A 17,356-nucleotide genomic window follows, 5' to 3' on the forward strand; every position below is an offset into this window, starting at 1 on the left:
ATGAATATTTCGTAGCTTCTGTATTTTTGACCTAACAGTGATGAAATATGTTTAATATGAAATGCCAATCATACTCATTGACTTCAATTTTTAAAATCAGTTTTAATTGTTCATTTTTAAGAAAAAAAGAGTTAATATACTTTTTGACTTGTATCTGACATATGTATGTGTTTGCTGACATATATGTAACATATGATAAAATACGGTGATTTTCGAGATGACAGGACACCTTTATATTGGCGAAGCAAACGGCCTTTTTAAAAAAAAACAAAGATCGAATAGAGGTCCCCTGGAAAGGTATGAATATCTTGGTGATTTAAAATAATATCTCACTCAATATCGACCAGACTATGGCAATATCTAAACAAATGAAAGCTTTACTCGGAGACCAATGAACAATTGATAGGATGATATGACCAGGCGATGTAGAAGGGTAAGCGTCTTCTGCTTCTCCGGCTATATCCGCCCTGTATATCGAGGTAAGATCCAAGTTATACTACGTTCTCAAAGTAAAACAAAGTTATAACAAAACCGCCACAAACACTACTGAGTATGATCAGACGTCGATATTAATATATATACAAGAAAATGCAAAAAATGCATGATTAATTTAAACAAATAATTGTCACATCTTTCTCTAATGAATCTCTATCTCTTTACCAAATATACCACCTAAAGATAGGTTTTGTGATGTAAAAGTTTAAGGCTCGGGACCGACCTATGGATAAGAATTATATGACCATTTGTCTTATTCCTGAACCTTTGTGTAATACAACTTCCTTTTAAATTTTGTATTGAGAAAAGGAGATACTGCCTCAAGAAAAATTATCATATAGCCAAAATTGTTGTCATTTCTTTTATGTTTGTTGATAGTTAATCCGTATATACAGTATTTAGCTTAATATTTTCCGTGATTATATATTGTATATGTTATATGTTGATATGAATATTATTTGATTTCTACAAATAACTATGAACATTTGTTTAATCTATTTATAATACTTAACTGCAGCGGTTGTCATTAACCTTTTGATACTCAAACGATGATTACAAAATGAATTGAAAAAATGAAATCAGTGAGATAACTAAGTATAAAGAAATGTTTTACTTGAAAACAATTGACCATTGTATTTACTTTTCTATATTTATGTGTAATTATATTTTTTCTCATTAATACTAATTTTGTAAAATGTTACAACCAAGTTAAATAATAATTTAACACGATCTTGATGGCTAAAGTATTGTCAGTATATAATAAAGGATGAGCATATATCATTTCGATATCAAATAGTTCTCCTTCACTTTCTTGTCTCCCCTCAACTGTAAACCTCCAAGTGTCGACGTGGGTGGAGTCGATTACCTATGTTCACCATCGACTTGTCGCCGAGCAGGAACCTAAACTGCACTCTACATTTGACCATTCCTCGATGTGTTGATTGCATTTATCTTATCGTCAGGTAGGTATACCCCATTAGTGTACTACCTCGATAAAACAATTTTAGCTTCAGAAACAGGATAACATGCAATCATGATTAGAATCTGGTTAGAAATTACATTAAAGATCAAACGTTAACAGGACTTTAATGCATTTACAGTTATGTAACCGCACAGTGCAGCAAATCAACCGTGCGAACATAGTGTGTATAACGTGCATACCGCGCCCGCACATCGCCCGCACATGGTGCGTACGATCATGTGATTTGATTCAACATCGTCTGCCCCGTTGTCTGCACATATATGTAATTTGGTGTAGTTAGTTGGTCAATTTTAATGAAATGATATAAATCCAGAAGATTTTAATTAATATATATTCATTTGTGTCCAGTTTTACAATGCGTATTACATACGTACAGTGTTAAAAAGAATGTAAAACTGTCAAAAAATGGATCTGACTCGCAGGTAACAGATCAGAGAAATAACAATATAATGAGTAAACGGTAGTTTTGTCTGGCCTGAGTTTATTGGCGATACTTTATAACCATTACGTAAACACAACTAGACCTTACCTGTTTATTAATTGTTCGTATCGATTTAATGTTTCTCTATGCGTGACACGTGCGGAATGTTCGATTTACGCCTTTTGTGGAATAACATGAAAGCACCATTTTAGAATAAATGTACACATGAAGATAAACATACAAGTATAGCAAAATATAGTAGCATACCATACAATCAATATTTTAATTATACAGTTTTGAAACGAAATCGCATGTTATTGTAAAAACCATTCCTCTATATATGTAAACGACGATTGTCATCATAAACCGTTCATCTATCGTAAGATTTTCCTCCTTCGCAAAGGGTACACACATCGTCATGCACACATCGTTCACAAACCGTGCACACATCGTGGTCACACCGCACATCGTGTAACGTTGGGCGATCCAACTAATGTGTATATATATATATATTTTTTTTTTTTTTGCTACATTTTAAAATTTAAGTTGTAATTTGTTAATTCTTAAAACATATAGGGATATATCGTTAAGCGGTGTCGATGTATGTCACTAGAGGAATTTGTATCTCTTTGCTTTGTTTTATTTCCTTCCAAAGTTGTATATGTGAAACATTTTCGTAAGAAATATTACATTATATTGATCGCATAAAGGATTATTTATTTACTTTTTTTTTTCTCTAATTCTTAGTTTTTTGTAACGCTTCACAATTTCGCTCTTATTGTGTGTAAGCTTACTAGCGTCGCATGGGAACTCCTTGGTATAGGTACATAAATGATCTATTTTCAAACCAAGGGTTATCAGGGTTACCTTTGTTAGACGTAAACAGACAATATGTACACCTCAAACTATGCAGAGCAAAACGGAAAGATTACCTGACAATACCACTTTCTATATCTTTTTTCTGTATTTTAATCTATTGTAAATATATATATTTACACGTATCTATTAGTTTTATAGTTATTTTAGTTGTCAAAATATATGAATTCAATGATATTTGCGGTGTTAAAGTATCGATATCAAACATTATTTATAGTTCAGCCTAACGTTGAACCTATTACCTTTACAGCCCTATGAATGCATTCTCCTATGGTAGCGTTTATGTAGTGAATTGTAGCGGAAATGTGAATATCTCTAGTGTAGTAGGGGCGATAACTCTGTTATCGTTCTTTGGAACGAAATTATAACACGGCTAAATGCAGATAATTTTCCGCATATATCAGCGATTAGAGTACGAAAAATAACTTTTGCTGAAACTACCCATGTTTGTAGAACTCAGTGCGATCTACCACCTTGTATATCTGTTATATCTGGGGAATATCTAGTTATGGAGATATTTGGGGTCAAACACAGCAAAGTCGGTATTTTGACCACTAGTTTCTGTATAATTCACCCAGGAGAATTAACGTTTAAAGCTGACGAAACGAAACTACAACCATAAGTAGACCCAGCTATTCTGAAGAAAACGGTATATTTGGTTTTGAAAATGGGGTGTATTTCCGGGGTTTCGTGGAATTTTCCAGAAGATCTGATTTCCCCGGTCCTCCTTAAAAGCGTCTTCAACCGACAACAAACGTCTTCAAGTGACAACAAGCGTCGCCAGACAGAATCTATAGAAATACTGAATAAAGTAAGCGACATCAGAAGATATGTTGTTAATATGACTAAAATACACCTTTATACCAAATTTCAATTTGATATTTGAAAAATTTACCGAGTAAAGATGAATTGAATTTTACGATCGACATCAGAGTATTGAGACTGTTGAATGGTTTAAAGGAAATACACCCTGAATTCGATCGTGAACTTCATAAGTTTGAAACTTGATCATGTGATTCATTGATTTGCAATTGTTGTTTTTCAATCTTTTTTGTAAAACACCCCGCACTTGACCAATATGTCTCTATACGTCTTCTATACAATTGATCAATCTTTTGCGAGATAGTAATGGATTTTATATTAAATATCTATTCAATAAACTTTTTGTGTGTGTTATTTTGTCATAGACTATGAATAAACTGATCTTTTTAGGGGCAACATCTTGTTTAAATAGAAAGTAATATAGACGTCTCATTGTTAACGTAATTGATTATACCATATCACAGCATGTCAGTGAAACAATGTTTATACAGAAATATGATCCGGGCTGACCGTGTTCAGCTATACGATTGAAGTCCTACGTACATGTAGACATATGTGACACACCGAGAGCTTCATACATGTACTCATAAAACTTAAATACCTCACGATAACTCAATTTTTTTCAAATATCAAACTGAAATTTAGTATAAAAGTGTGTTATAGTCATATGAATACCATATCTTCTATACAATATGACTGTAAATGAGTCATTATCAGAAATTGTCACATTTTTTGGAACCATGACCCCAGGTTCCTGAGGCCAACGCTCTACCACTGAGCTAAAGGGGCATGTCCTGTCAGCTGACTGACAGAACCACTATTTGTACATAGTACATATACTAACCAAATATTTCACACTACTTTTGCATTACGTGTAGTTCAAGTTACCTTTGTTACAAAATGAATTCTTTTTCATTTGGCAACATCGATAACAGCAGTTTTTACATAACTCAGGTGACCGTTCAGACCCATGGGCCTCTTGTCATGATATGTTGTTGTGTTTCATCGAAAAAAAAAATTGATTCGACAATTTTTGCAAAAGTTATTGCCCTTTGTTTATTTCAGTATTTGATTTTTGTCCGCCCATCTCCTCCTACATTTTTCGACCGATCTCTTCGAAACTTGGTATACATTATAATCATGATATGAAGTTGTGTTTCATGAAAAGAATTTTAATTAGATTATTTTTGCAAAAGTTATTGCCCTTTGTTCATTTCAGAATTAGATATTTTGTCCGGAGACCCTACTTTTTCGAAACTTGGAAATCGTTATAGCCATGATATATAGTTATGTTTCTTCGAAAAAAAAATTGATTCGATTTTTTTTGCAGAACAATTTCTTCAATGTCATGTTGTATAGCTGTTTACGCCGTGTTTAAACAGAGTTATTGCCCTCTACACTTCATTCCATCTGTGACGTCCCTTTAGGTGTCACCCCACTAGTTACAGTATGATTGACACATATACGCAACTTGATGATAACATGTGTGTTTATAATCTTATGCTACACCTTACTTATATTACACATATACGTGCATCTTATTGATAGTAACCATGTTATCACAACAGCTGTGACACTAGAGTTATATCAATATGATAAAGTGTAATGCATACCTTCTATATCGCTAACGTAACAGATATTAACCTAATCATTCTATTATCTCTTTCTTGAAACTTCCTTGTGCCGACATAGTGGACGAGAATAACACGTTTTTCATACCTTACCTCCGACATGACATCTGGAAGGAGTAAACGTGATATCCTAAAGTTTATCATCATTGGATGTTTTGCTGTTTTTCCTCATTTTGTTTATTCGTCATGTAAGTAATACTACATTAATATTCCACTACAATCAGATTAAAGTATAAGATATTTAAGTAAACTAGATTAGCATTGAATAAGAAAGACAAAATATCTAAAACTCCATAACTACGGCGTAACTCAAATCTGTATCTAGCTTCATATAGTAATAATAGGAAATGCAAGCCTGTAGCCGCTTTAAGATATATCATATTATCAGTAGACTTTAGTTTGTGTATGACTACAGAGAGCGTTGTGTGTGTTAGCCTTGGAATTTGACCCTTATACATACGAGTGATATTTTGTATGTTTGATTATGTGAGAAAAATTAAAATACACCGGATAAAATTAAGCAAAATATTCATCAATATTAAGGAAGCCCTTTGTACACAAGACTTTATATGGGCAATCTTCTAAAACTCTTCATATGACTTCCTCGTGTGATGTTGTGGTTTAAAAAATGAGAATGCTAGTTTGTGACTTTGTTTTGCTTCTTTCTATAATTATTATTATTTTGTTTTTACATATAGACCAATTCAATTTCAAGTTTACATGTATACTAAAAACTGGTATCATTAGTTTTTTTAAAATTTATTTTCTGGAATACTATTTTGCAATGTTTCAAAAATTAAGTATTTCAGATATGAAATTTGCACGAATTGAAAATATGATGAAAACGTTATTGGCAAGTGGTTCATATCATTTGTCATGAAAACGTTTTTTTATGAGTCAAAAAACCTTTGTAAAATTGAACATACGGATAGTGTTCCTCCTTCAAATACATTAAAAACGAAGAAAATCATAGAATAATATTTCTAAAGGAAATTGAGTTCTTGAAGTGTTTTCTAAATCCTTTCGGAACTGCTGAAATATCAATGTCGAAACTAAGCAACATATAACGCTAACTCGAAACTATCTTCTGACCTAGACATATCAGTGTGTTCCGCATCAATGATATGTAGAAACATGATTCAACTCAAAAGCACGTGTATTCAACCATAAAAGAGAAAAAGGTTCTCTCAACTGTTGAATTGAAATACGTATGTAAATTAAAAAGGTACTATGACCTTTTTCAGCGTCAATATTCATACATGATTATTTTGTTAATTAATGGTATAAAAACAAGAAGTGTATGGCCTTCTGTGTTAATTATCAAGAAACCTTTAATGAGAAAGGTAATTGTCATATAATACCCCAAATATATAGTGATGCATCCACAATTTGGTATTTCCCAATTCACAAAATGAAGCATTTAAATGTATCATGCTATATTTGTGCTTCAAAACACTTTGTACATTTCAGATAATACTCTCTAAACTGAAACAGATATTGTATGACACATTGAATTATGTATAAATATATAGCATGTAGTATAATGAACATGTCTGAACGTATTTTATATGTGCACTACACTTACTACAATTTCTATGAATAACATGTTGAATTCATCGTTTTTAATTTTCATTATCATTTAATACTAACTTCTGTTATTGCAAGGCAAAAAGGTGTTTCACGTCTGTAAGAAATAGAATACTGATAAGAAATTTAACTGTTGAACTAATTTTACATTTATGTCATCTACATTTACATTAGTTGACAAAGAGGACAAATTGAAATGCACAATTACAAAATAATGAAATATAGGTACATGTATACTGCATGCCTTACTTTCGTTTTGATAGATAATATTGCGTTAGGAAAGCCAGCATCACAAAGTACCGATTACCTGGGCTGGAGTGCTGACAAAGCAATAGATGGTGTGATAGGAAAGGACATGGAAACAAATGGAGGAGGAAGCTGTAGTTCTACTAACCCGACCGGATCACGTGAGGCATGGTGGATGGTTGACCTTCAACAAACGTCTAGGATAAAAACTATAAACATCACGTACAGACAGTTGTGTAAGTATCATTAACACAATATATTTTATAAGACATAAAAAAGTACATAATGAGTATAAGAAAATAACGCAAAATTATTTAAGCTAAAAGGGGAGATACAGTAAATAGGTGAAAAATGGCTATTTTTCAGGTGTGAAATTCAAGAACAATGAGTCCCGTAACGCATTTTATTGTTCTCCCTGGTTTATTTATGAACAAATAATTCATAACATCATGTTTTTTCCCAAAACATATTTTTTAAGACGAAAAGGGTTAGGGTTAGGGTTATGGTTACTATTTCGATCATTTTGATCAGGAGGCATAGTATGGAAAAAAATATATATCATAGAAACATGTGCGTGTCTAATTTTATTTCTTCCATATTTTACTAAGCCTTCTGTTGATCAATGACACTCGACATCGCAACGCCTTCATAATGAAAGGGAAGGACTTACAGATACAAAATATGACTTTCAAACAATTTTTGGTAGAATGTGATAGATGTAAAACAGGAAAATGTGACTTTTTTATCATAAGTATGATGTGAAATATGTTTTGAAACATCTGACACAAAATTTTAAATGTGAAGTATTAAACTTGAGTATCTATATTCTCGGTAGCGTCTAAAACATATTGTACGTGTTTCATCCTTCGTTAAATATTTCAGATCCCTATCGCCTTTCTGGATTCTATCTTTATGTTTCCTATACGACTGCTGAGGACAATCTACAAAACACGGGATATCTGTGTTACCATGACGACACAAAGGATCCGGAACTTCCGTCATTCAACCAATCTCGTTCTTGTCCTGTTGACGGCCGATACGTTATTTTCTACAACAGACGTCCTGCTGATAATGGACCTAAACATGTCCCATACAACTCGACAACAGATGCTGTTGTTGAATTGTGCGAGGTGCAGGTGTTTGGTAATTATATATATATATATATGTGCACATTAAACTTATTTATATATTTATCACTAAAACGATCACCAATTGCAACATAGTACTATGCCATTTGTTCCTACTCCTTCTTTCATTGCTATATTGATAAACATGTTGTTTATATATATTGAGAACCTTATCTATTTAAGTTCCAAAAAGTTTGATATAATCTGTTATTCATAAGTTATAATCATGGAGTGACAATATATTGAAATATCTATAGAAAGCATTTGAATATGATTATTTTACAATGAATTTAATGTATTCTCCTGCTAGGATGCCCGATAAATCGTTTCGGACTTACCTGCAGGAAAACATGTCATTGTGGCATGGGTGGATGTGATCCTGATACCGGACTGTGTGACGTCAGTTGGTGTCAGAGTGGATGGATGTTACCAACCTGCTCTGAAGGTAAAATGGATTTCGATTTACGATAGGAGCTGTACACACATAGGATGTAAATTTGGTTGGACAGAAAAAGCTTGCAATAATGGTACTCATTTACATTATGAATTTAAGATATAGAATAGAATAGTTTTTTCCTGTACGTTATTAAATGGTTATGTCTACTTTCAAAAGGTAATAGCGCAATAAAATATAAAATCATACCATAAAATATGAATTATTTTCAAAATTATATGTCTGTTCAAGGTATTTGAAAAAAATATTATTAAATAGAAACAATACAGTCGTTAGTGAGATTTGCAAATTGGTTCGAGCTCATGCGCGGACGTGAATATACAAGATTGGGTCGGAGTTAGTAGAAGGGGAGGAGGTTCTAGGGAGACAACTTGTCTTTAAATCCGTCTATTGTTCACAATGCCTTACTGCCTTTACTTTTCAAATCTATTGGAACATATTTGACACAAGGATGAATCCAAGGCCAATGTTACAGAAGATAGAAGAAAATTATTTTGATATAAGTCCTTATGTTCAGAGAAAACTACCCATTACATATTCTTAATAAAGCATACGTAAAACTGTCGTCGTTATATTCTAAATTAACATTTTAAAACTTGACATTAAAACATTAAGTCAGTAAAATTGTGTATTTGTAGATTTCTTTAAACTATTTATGAAAAAAAAACCAGTTCTTTTTGTTCACAAGAGATAACAGAACCCATAAATACAAGTTCTAATATCAAAACGCCAAAAATTTGGTAGCGAAAATTTGATCGTGTTTTTCTCCATCTAAGGGCAGAGTTAATCTCAATAACATATTTCTACAGATTTCGTAAATTTATCAAAGTGGTTTATATGATTTTGCTTAAAATTTTCGTTGTCTCACGCCAAATTTTTATATCTTTGTAAATATCCAAAAAGCAATATCTATTAACTTCTCATACTTGAATGAAAAGGTTTAAAATTGGTTTGCAATTAATTGTTTTTAATTGTCTGAGTCAATTTTAGTCTAATTTTTCGCTGACAATATCAACAGAAGAAACAAAAACAATTAAGGATTTTACTGTCATGGTAAAACGAATAAATTTTAAATACATTATTGGATATTGTTGGAACATTGTATTGTTTTGGTTTGGTTTGTTTGTGTTTTACGCTATGGTCATTTAAGGACGTGCCAGGTTTTAGTTGTGAGGAAAGCCGGAGTTCCCGGAGAAAAACCACTGCCCCACGTAGGCCTCGAACCCACGACCCTGTGGTGGCGGGCTAGTGGTAGCAGAGTGTCAGACGCCTTAACCACTTGGCCACCACGGCCCCTACATTGTATTGTAGTTGTTGAGATATGGTGGAAGTTTACATAGATTAATAGCTGTTCAACATAATGAAATGAATTGTTTTTCAAATCTTTTATTAATGCGTGATGACTTAACTTTGATAAACAAAATATTAAAAAAATCCGGATTCCCCAATTCAATCATATACAAAATTATATTTGCATCAAACATAACTTTGGATATATCCATTTGCACAACCCAATGTATGACATTTCTGTTTACTTTTTTGTCACCGGCTGTCTGGCATCTTTTCAGCCTGTCCCACTGGACACTTTGGAAGGGACTGTAAGGAGACATGTCATTGTGCTATTCCTGGATGTAACAGATTCAATGGAATATGTATCCGTGCCGGATGTGACGTAGGATGGGAAGGTCCGACTTGTGACAAATGTAATATAGTCTTTTGTTTGTGATATATAGTTGTCACCAGTCATTTCATATGATACATGTAACTGAATGTATTGTTTATGTAAAAACATGATATAGAGCATATTCCTGTGAATATCACCATTATAAATGATACCTATTTGCTTAAAATCATGCCGATAATTCACCTATATCGTCATACAAATTTGACACATTAAGGTAAGCCTGCTTAAGTCGATAATTCATGATATGAGGACATAATTATTACGGTAAATCGACTTTCCATGATACATAAAGAGGTATAATTGTCAAATAAACTGCTGACCCGATAGTTTAACATACACTGACACTGACACTGCAGAAAACAAGAAGAACAAATTGATGTCCGAATGATTTATAACAGATGTTTTACCCAATACTCAGATATTTAGAAGATAGCGACATTTTTGTTTGTTTTAAATGATAGCATGCGACGTTGGCAAATATGGCAAGGACTGTAAACACACGTGCAACTGCGCTTCTCCCGGATGTGACGTGATCACTGGTACTTGTACTGTGCCCGGATGTGAAGTTGCATGGGAAGGTTCGACATATGATTGTGATATAGGTAAATGATTAAATTAAACTCAATGTATATTTTTGGGAGGAGAATTTATATCAGTTGTGCGCTTCCTAATGCCTCTTATATATCTTTTGTCAAATAAGATGCTTTTTAAATCATATTTGTGTCCTTGTTTGAAGATAATTTTGTCATCTGTTTAAAATTTCAAATTAGAGTAATTGTTCAAATATAATATATATTATGATATTCTGGAACCGATTTACACTTCTCTACAACGTAATCGCTCATTTATGCTTTTTACTCAATCAGCTTGCAGCATCAGTTCATTTGGTAGTATCTGTACCGAACCCGAATGTGACCAATTCACCGGATTATGTAACGTATCGGGGTGTAATGTTAGATGGACAGGTTCGTCATGTGATCAAGGTATTCTTACAATTATTTTTAAGTTTTTCCTATTTGTATACGTTAACNTCTGTATACGTTAATTCAATATGAGCTTGATGCACTTGTATATGACGGTAAATATATGCAACTGATAACGTTCAGTATGTATTTTATGTACTAGGATATACTTCAGTAGACAAAACAAAAAAAATAAAATAGAAAGTCACAACCTGCACAATCTGACCCTGACACGCAAAATAAGATTAAGTTTTATTTACAGTTTTTATCTACCACGAATCATTCAATTGTACTTGACGTAAATGATAATATTTATTGATCAATACCGACGGATTCAATTTTGATACACATGTAATTGACATTTCTGTTTTATGTTATGATAATATGAGTTCAGATGTTTATTATGTCTTACTCGATACAAAGATATTTAGCACTTCTATTATACAATTTTTATCATTATTTCAAAGCTTCGACAAAATGTTTTCTAATTTGGGTACGCGAGTTTTACTACTAATCTTTCTTTGGGTTTTTTTCCTTTTAGATTCATTCATTTTATGTCTCAATCATCACTATGACGATTAGGACACTGGGAAATAAAATGAAATAGCAAATAACTTGTATGACGCCGTTACCAAATAATGTTGCTAATATCGGCAATTTTACAACATAAATTTACGATGAATCAGTAAATATATTCAATGCTTATATAAAACAATAACGAGTCAATAATGAACTGTTGTTTCTATTTGTATAGTAGCGGTTAAAACAAACAGTAAAGAAAACCTGATCAGTGGTGAGGTAAGTACAGATGAATTAGAATTTCTTCTAATGAAATAATTCAGAATAGTAAATATAAACCTTTTTTACGTTCATTTTTAATTCACGAAATATAACAGCTAATCTATATCTCATGGCAGAAGTCCACTGATTTTGTTAACCGGAATATTACAATTCCTTTCTCACAGAATACTTATTTGTTCAATTTTGTCTCAGAAATCAGGGTCCAATGCCTTGGTAGTTCCACTGCTTGCATCACTGCTGTTTATTTCCATCGGGTTCAACATAGGATTTATAATTGATCGTCTAAGGTATGACAACTTTGTACTAATGTTATCCAACTTATTCCATGTTCTTGCTATTATTGCGTTATTTCATATAATGTAAATGTACACACGCTATACTCTCTTCAATGTTATTTGCTCTTCTATATATAAACAGGTTCTTTTTTACAAATATATAACTTTGTTTGTACAAAATGAATATATTTTAAAGTTAACCAGGTAATGTTCAATTTATACGTTTATAAGTTAACTAGCTCTTGAAAAATTACATTTGTATAGTCAGTAAACATACATACATACTAATGATCACGTCTTTCATCCCAGACACATTTTTGAAAAAAATAAACCCACATGAGACAGCGCTTTACCTTTGGACTAGGAATTAAAGAAATCTCCGAACTGCTGCAAGATCACACAATGTCATTTACTTGAGATGCACAATACAGTTCATCATAAGTAAATGTATGTAATACCGTTAAGTGTTAATTTTAAGATATGTATACAATAACACAAATATCAGGAAGTGTGGTGAGCATCATCGGCTTCAAAATATATTGAAAGCTACATGTAATAAAGAAAGTGATATAGGTGACAACGTGCCATGGCAACATTCGAAAACATTCAGAAAAAAAGTGGAGAATAGCTTAAAAACACGGTGTTTTGAAATAGAGTTCAACGTATATGAAGAAACAAGGACAACATAGATGACTGTTGTAATATATTGGAATTCAGTGTCATGATATTTAATTTGTGTTTGTGATAATTGTCGAAATAAGATGAATATCAAATAATTACTTGTGTGTCGCATATGCAAACACTTGTTCGTTTGTTTGTTTGTTTGTTTGAATGATTTTACGTTCGCTTCACTACCTAGTAGTTCGGTAATCCAGCACACGAAAAATGGAAAAAATACAAAAAGTCTTTTTATCAAAAAACTTGTTATTAAATAGTTACTCTCATACTGACAAATACTCGTCAAAAACGTTATATCGAAATCATACAATGTTATAGACGATATGTAATCGCTAACTAGCATATATGTTTTTGGAGCGAGTGAATATACAGAGGATTTCTAGATTTTTGTTTAACATCATATATATGTTATGAGTATGACGTGAGTTATATGATGTTCTGATGGTTGAAAGATCAGACGAACTTTTTAATGCAAGTGAAAATCTATCCTTTCCATCGGAGTATTCAAACATGCTGTCTTTTCCAAAAAACGACGTGATTGATTTTCAAATGAAAGTTATCAGTTAAAATCTGTTTACATCATCACCTTGACTAAGCAAGTGTGATCATTAAAGAATATTGTTTCAAAATCCTTTATACTGGCTATACACCTTTTCACCTTGACCTTTTGTCGTCATCCTCTGTCATCAACTCAATAAGTTAACTAATATGACAAAGTCACAATATCTTCTTACATTTTTAAAAATCAAAATCGTAACTATAATCTATTTTTTTTAAACTGGAGTATAAGGAAACCAAATTTAAAGCAGATGGACAATCAATACTAATCATTTGTACAAAGATATGTAATGAAAACGTATATTTGCCAATTATTCCACACATGCTTCACTTTGTCATCCCGATATATGCAATGCAAAAACTGTGTTCATCATTTCACAGGAATTCACGACAGTTTCCTACTTTGAGATTCTGGGAATGCTTCCAAACGATTCCTCATTACGCCAGACTTATACCCAGCGAAAGCAGCCCAAGAGCGATATAACAAAATCCATTGCCGGACAAGAGTTATAATAGAGCAAACGTTTTGAATTCTAAAGAAACGGCTTAACTGTTTGCACTATGAATTAAGAGTGGAGCCAGTTAAAGCCTGAGAAATAGTTATTGCAGCTGTTGTTTTGCATAACATAGGCATTCTCAGGGGGATATTATTCATTCAGAGGATATGGTAGTGCAGGCAGAGGATGTCACAGAATGTTGGAGTAGGTACATGTAATTTTATTAATTCTTTTTTCAATTTCATGATTTCTAAGTCCAGCTTTGTTTCCTCTTCCTGAAGAACACCCTTTCTAATGTGATGATGCGTTTTCCAGCAGATGACTTTTGCTTGTCTTGAAATAAGATAAGATAAACATTGAACTTGTATAATGCTTTTAATATTTTCTCATGAAATTCAATTAATTTATTACTGGTTTGTTATCTGTAACGCACAATATATTAAGATTTTTATCAACAAGGACACATGGATAAAAACACTCAGCAATATATAGTGGTCTATGCTCAGTGTTGCTAGCAATCTATCATCATGTAATTTATTTAAGAAGCTTGCATCGTATACACTTTCATAGCATAAAAGGTTCGTGAAAGAAATGTCAGAACTTTTAGTTTTAACAAACCTCTGGCTTATAGGAGAAAAAGAATGCAAGATTCAGTTAGAACTTGTTGAAAATGTTAATCAAAATAATATCTCCGGCTGATTTATAACGTGAAACATTATTTAAAATATATCTATTACCGCATTACATTTGGCTAAATACTTACATGATGTCTGAGTTGCTGGTATGGTACAGGTGTCAAATGCCACTGGAAACATTCCTGTAAAGTGATATGTTATCCTTTTGCAAGAATTTCAACTGGTTTTGCTAGAAATAGGCTTCTTCAGGGGAATAAGACATTTTTATTCATATTCAATCAAAATCTGAACAAACTATCTGGAATTTAAATACATTCATCTAAAAAATATACCTTATAAAACCCAAAACAATCATGTTATTACTTAAATACAGTGTATAAACTAATCTGACTTGTCGCATGTTTTTGAGCATGAGGAGTCATCTGTTTTAAGAAAAACAAAAAACTTTCATTCAGTGGATCTATGATAAGGGCTTTTCACCAGATGGTAAAAAGGCATATTGTTTCTATAGTTTTTGTTGATTCTCAATCTTATATTCTTTCACGATATTGTGAATGTGTAGCATATGTGTTTATACTATAAGGCCATTCAAGTATGTTGTAGGTTATGGTCAGAATGTGTCATTATACCATTTTAAAGCTGTTAAAAATGTCAATCATGATAGTTAAGTTTATTTTTGAATACAGGATCTGTATGATACTCTACACTGACTCAAGCACGTTTCTTGATCAATATCAAGTGTTTCTCAATGAATTCTGATGTTGCTGATATCAGAAATGTGGATAAGGTTTTTCAGAATGCCCCCTGATACCATGTCTCTTAGAAAGGTTCTATCTGATGATCTAAAAATTACCATAACCGAAGTTCTGTACAAGTGTTTATTTTTATCATTGTTTTAATGGCTGTGTTTAGTAATGAAAAAGGTTGGAAAGCTGGCATTACCATCTGGGGTTTTGTTCTACATACCTTCCATACATGTAGTGTCAATCACAACAGCATCAGCTGTTTCGTCTTATGGTAGCACTGTAATGGAACAAGGCATTGTTGTTTGGGTTTTTTGATGTTTTTTATCGCATTACAAATGTTTTTGTTTCAGTTTCAATGCAATATGTTTTTTGGAAATAAAAAAAAATTAAAAAATCCTATATTTTCTATTTCTTTAGTTTTGATAATCTTAAAGGTTAGGAATATATATATCATCTTAACATGGAAAGACGTGCATTAACAATTTTCTAACTGTTTTCTTTTACAAGAAAGAGAAAAGTATTATAATTTTTTAAACAAATTAACTTACCAGTTACATCAAATGAACTGGCAGCTTCTCAATATTGAAAATCTGTAATTCATATTTTGTTCCATTTTTGTATCTTGTATATCAAAAGGGCGATTTTGTACAACCTTTGAATATGGCATGAACGAAAAACCCATTTTGTTATCATATGTGCACGATTTTTCTGTATACAAAATTATCATGCCGCATGTAATAACCATTATCAAAAATATCAAATACTAATTAATTTTTGAAAACATCTTTCAAAATAAATATAATTTAATACAAAAGAATCAATCTATACAAATGAAAACATCGTTTTGCTGATAATTTATCTTGTCGGGAACTGATTGCCCTATATCAGAAATGTGAAAAAAGGGCCTAGTGAGCTTATGCCTTTATGAGGCACAGGTCGTCTCTCTCTGCCCATCAATATTTTACATCAAATTCTTCTGATGCGGTGGTCGTACAGGGTCCCTTTTCCCCTTCTCCCTTTCCTTGATGCTTCGCTTCATCATACTTTGATTTTGCTGCAACATAGCAAATAAGGATTCACTTTTATGTTAATTCAATGGAAAAACTATGCTGTACTATATTTGTCAAGCTAATTTCAATAAGTTATTAGATATGTGTCTATGAAACTCAAGAAAAAGCATTTTCACTCATAATGATAAAACTGGAATGCCGCCAGTCTCTCAAAAAAACCTGAATATTCTTTATTTCCTTATTATTTTACTTTTGCATATAATACTGTAAACATGGTTATTTACGCTGGGTGAAAATAACGCTATTTGAAGATCAAAACTATACGCGCGGTGGTAATTTACGCGGTAGGGATAGACCGACGTTTACTCTGCAGAGTTATCTCCCTTACTTTACAAAATGTGTACAGGTAAACATACTAGTAGCTACTGAGTACATGTTACGATTGCGTACCGACTGCTCATCGGACAGATGAAAATGAAAGTGAGCTGTATTCATGTGTATGTGTGTGTCTTATACCAGCTGATCTCGTANTTCCAAATATTGATAAAGAAGTTAGAAAAACTCAAATTAATTGCGTGTAATATTGTGGAATATTTAACAACAAATACAAATGATGAAATACAAAAAAATAAGGACGGGATTAGAATATTATCGAATGTTGGGTTGTATATACAAAGAAACTTTTCGTATATCTATTATTTCATCTAAAAATGGAATGTGCCTCGTGTCTGCATCACTGCCGATACAGCAACGTGGCTGGCCAAGATAATTCAATTATTTAAATGATGTCGTTTCTATGAGCGTGCAATTATTTGTTACATAACAATTTTCATTTCTTCTACAATCCACACGCTTAACGTGCTAATCTG

At 32.3% G+C, this 17,356-nt stretch overlaps 1 protein-coding gene across 2 annotated transcripts; it reads left to right on the top strand.

Annotated features, from left to right (window-relative positions):
• Positions 1-1,319: 1,319 nt before the first annotated feature.
• LOC110453043 (cell death abnormality protein 1-like) lies at positions 1,320-15,823 on the top strand. 2 transcript variants are annotated; one of them, XM_021501861.1, is made up of 11 exons: positions 1,320-1,457; positions 5,289-5,415; positions 7,078-7,296; positions 7,943-8,203; positions 8,498-8,632; positions 10,210-10,344; positions 10,787-10,927; positions 11,192-11,308; positions 12,042-12,085; positions 12,281-12,375; positions 13,981-15,823. In XM_021501861.1, the coding sequence occupies exons 2-11, from the start codon at positions 5,328-5,330 to the stop codon at positions 14,081-14,083; spliced, it is 1,338 nt and encodes a 445-aa protein (XP_021357536.1). In that variant the 5' UTR covers positions 1,320-1,457; positions 5,289-5,327; the 3' UTR covers positions 14,084-15,823. The 2 variants fall into 2 exon arrangements, with proteins under 2 accessions (XP_021357536.1, XP_021357537.1); XM_021501862.1 differs by lacking the exon at positions 1,320-1,457 and having other exon boundaries at positions 5,271-5,415.
• Positions 15,824-17,356: the final 1,533 nt, after the last annotated feature.

This window comes from Mizuhopecten yessoensis, unplaced genomic scaffold, assembly GCF_002113885.1.
Source record: "Mizuhopecten yessoensis strain PY_sf001 unplaced genomic scaffold, ASM211388v2 scaffold7069, whole genome shotgun sequence".
Taxonomy (NCBI): Eukaryota; Metazoa; Mollusca; class Bivalvia; order Pectinida; family Pectinidae; genus Mizuhopecten; species Mizuhopecten yessoensis.

Coding starts and splice junctions, on each gene's coding strand:
- LOC110453043 (XM_021501861.1), top strand. CDS start 5,328: ATGACATCTGGAAGGAGTAAACGTGATATCCTAAAGTTTATCATCATT. Junction 10,928..11,191: donor GACATATGATTGTGATATAG/GTAAATGATTAA, acceptor TTACTCAATCAG/CTTGCAGCATCAGTTCATTT. Junction 12,086..12,280: donor AAAACCTGATCAGTGGTGAG/GTAAGTACAGAT, acceptor ATTTTGTCTCAG/AAATCAGGGTCCAATGCCTT.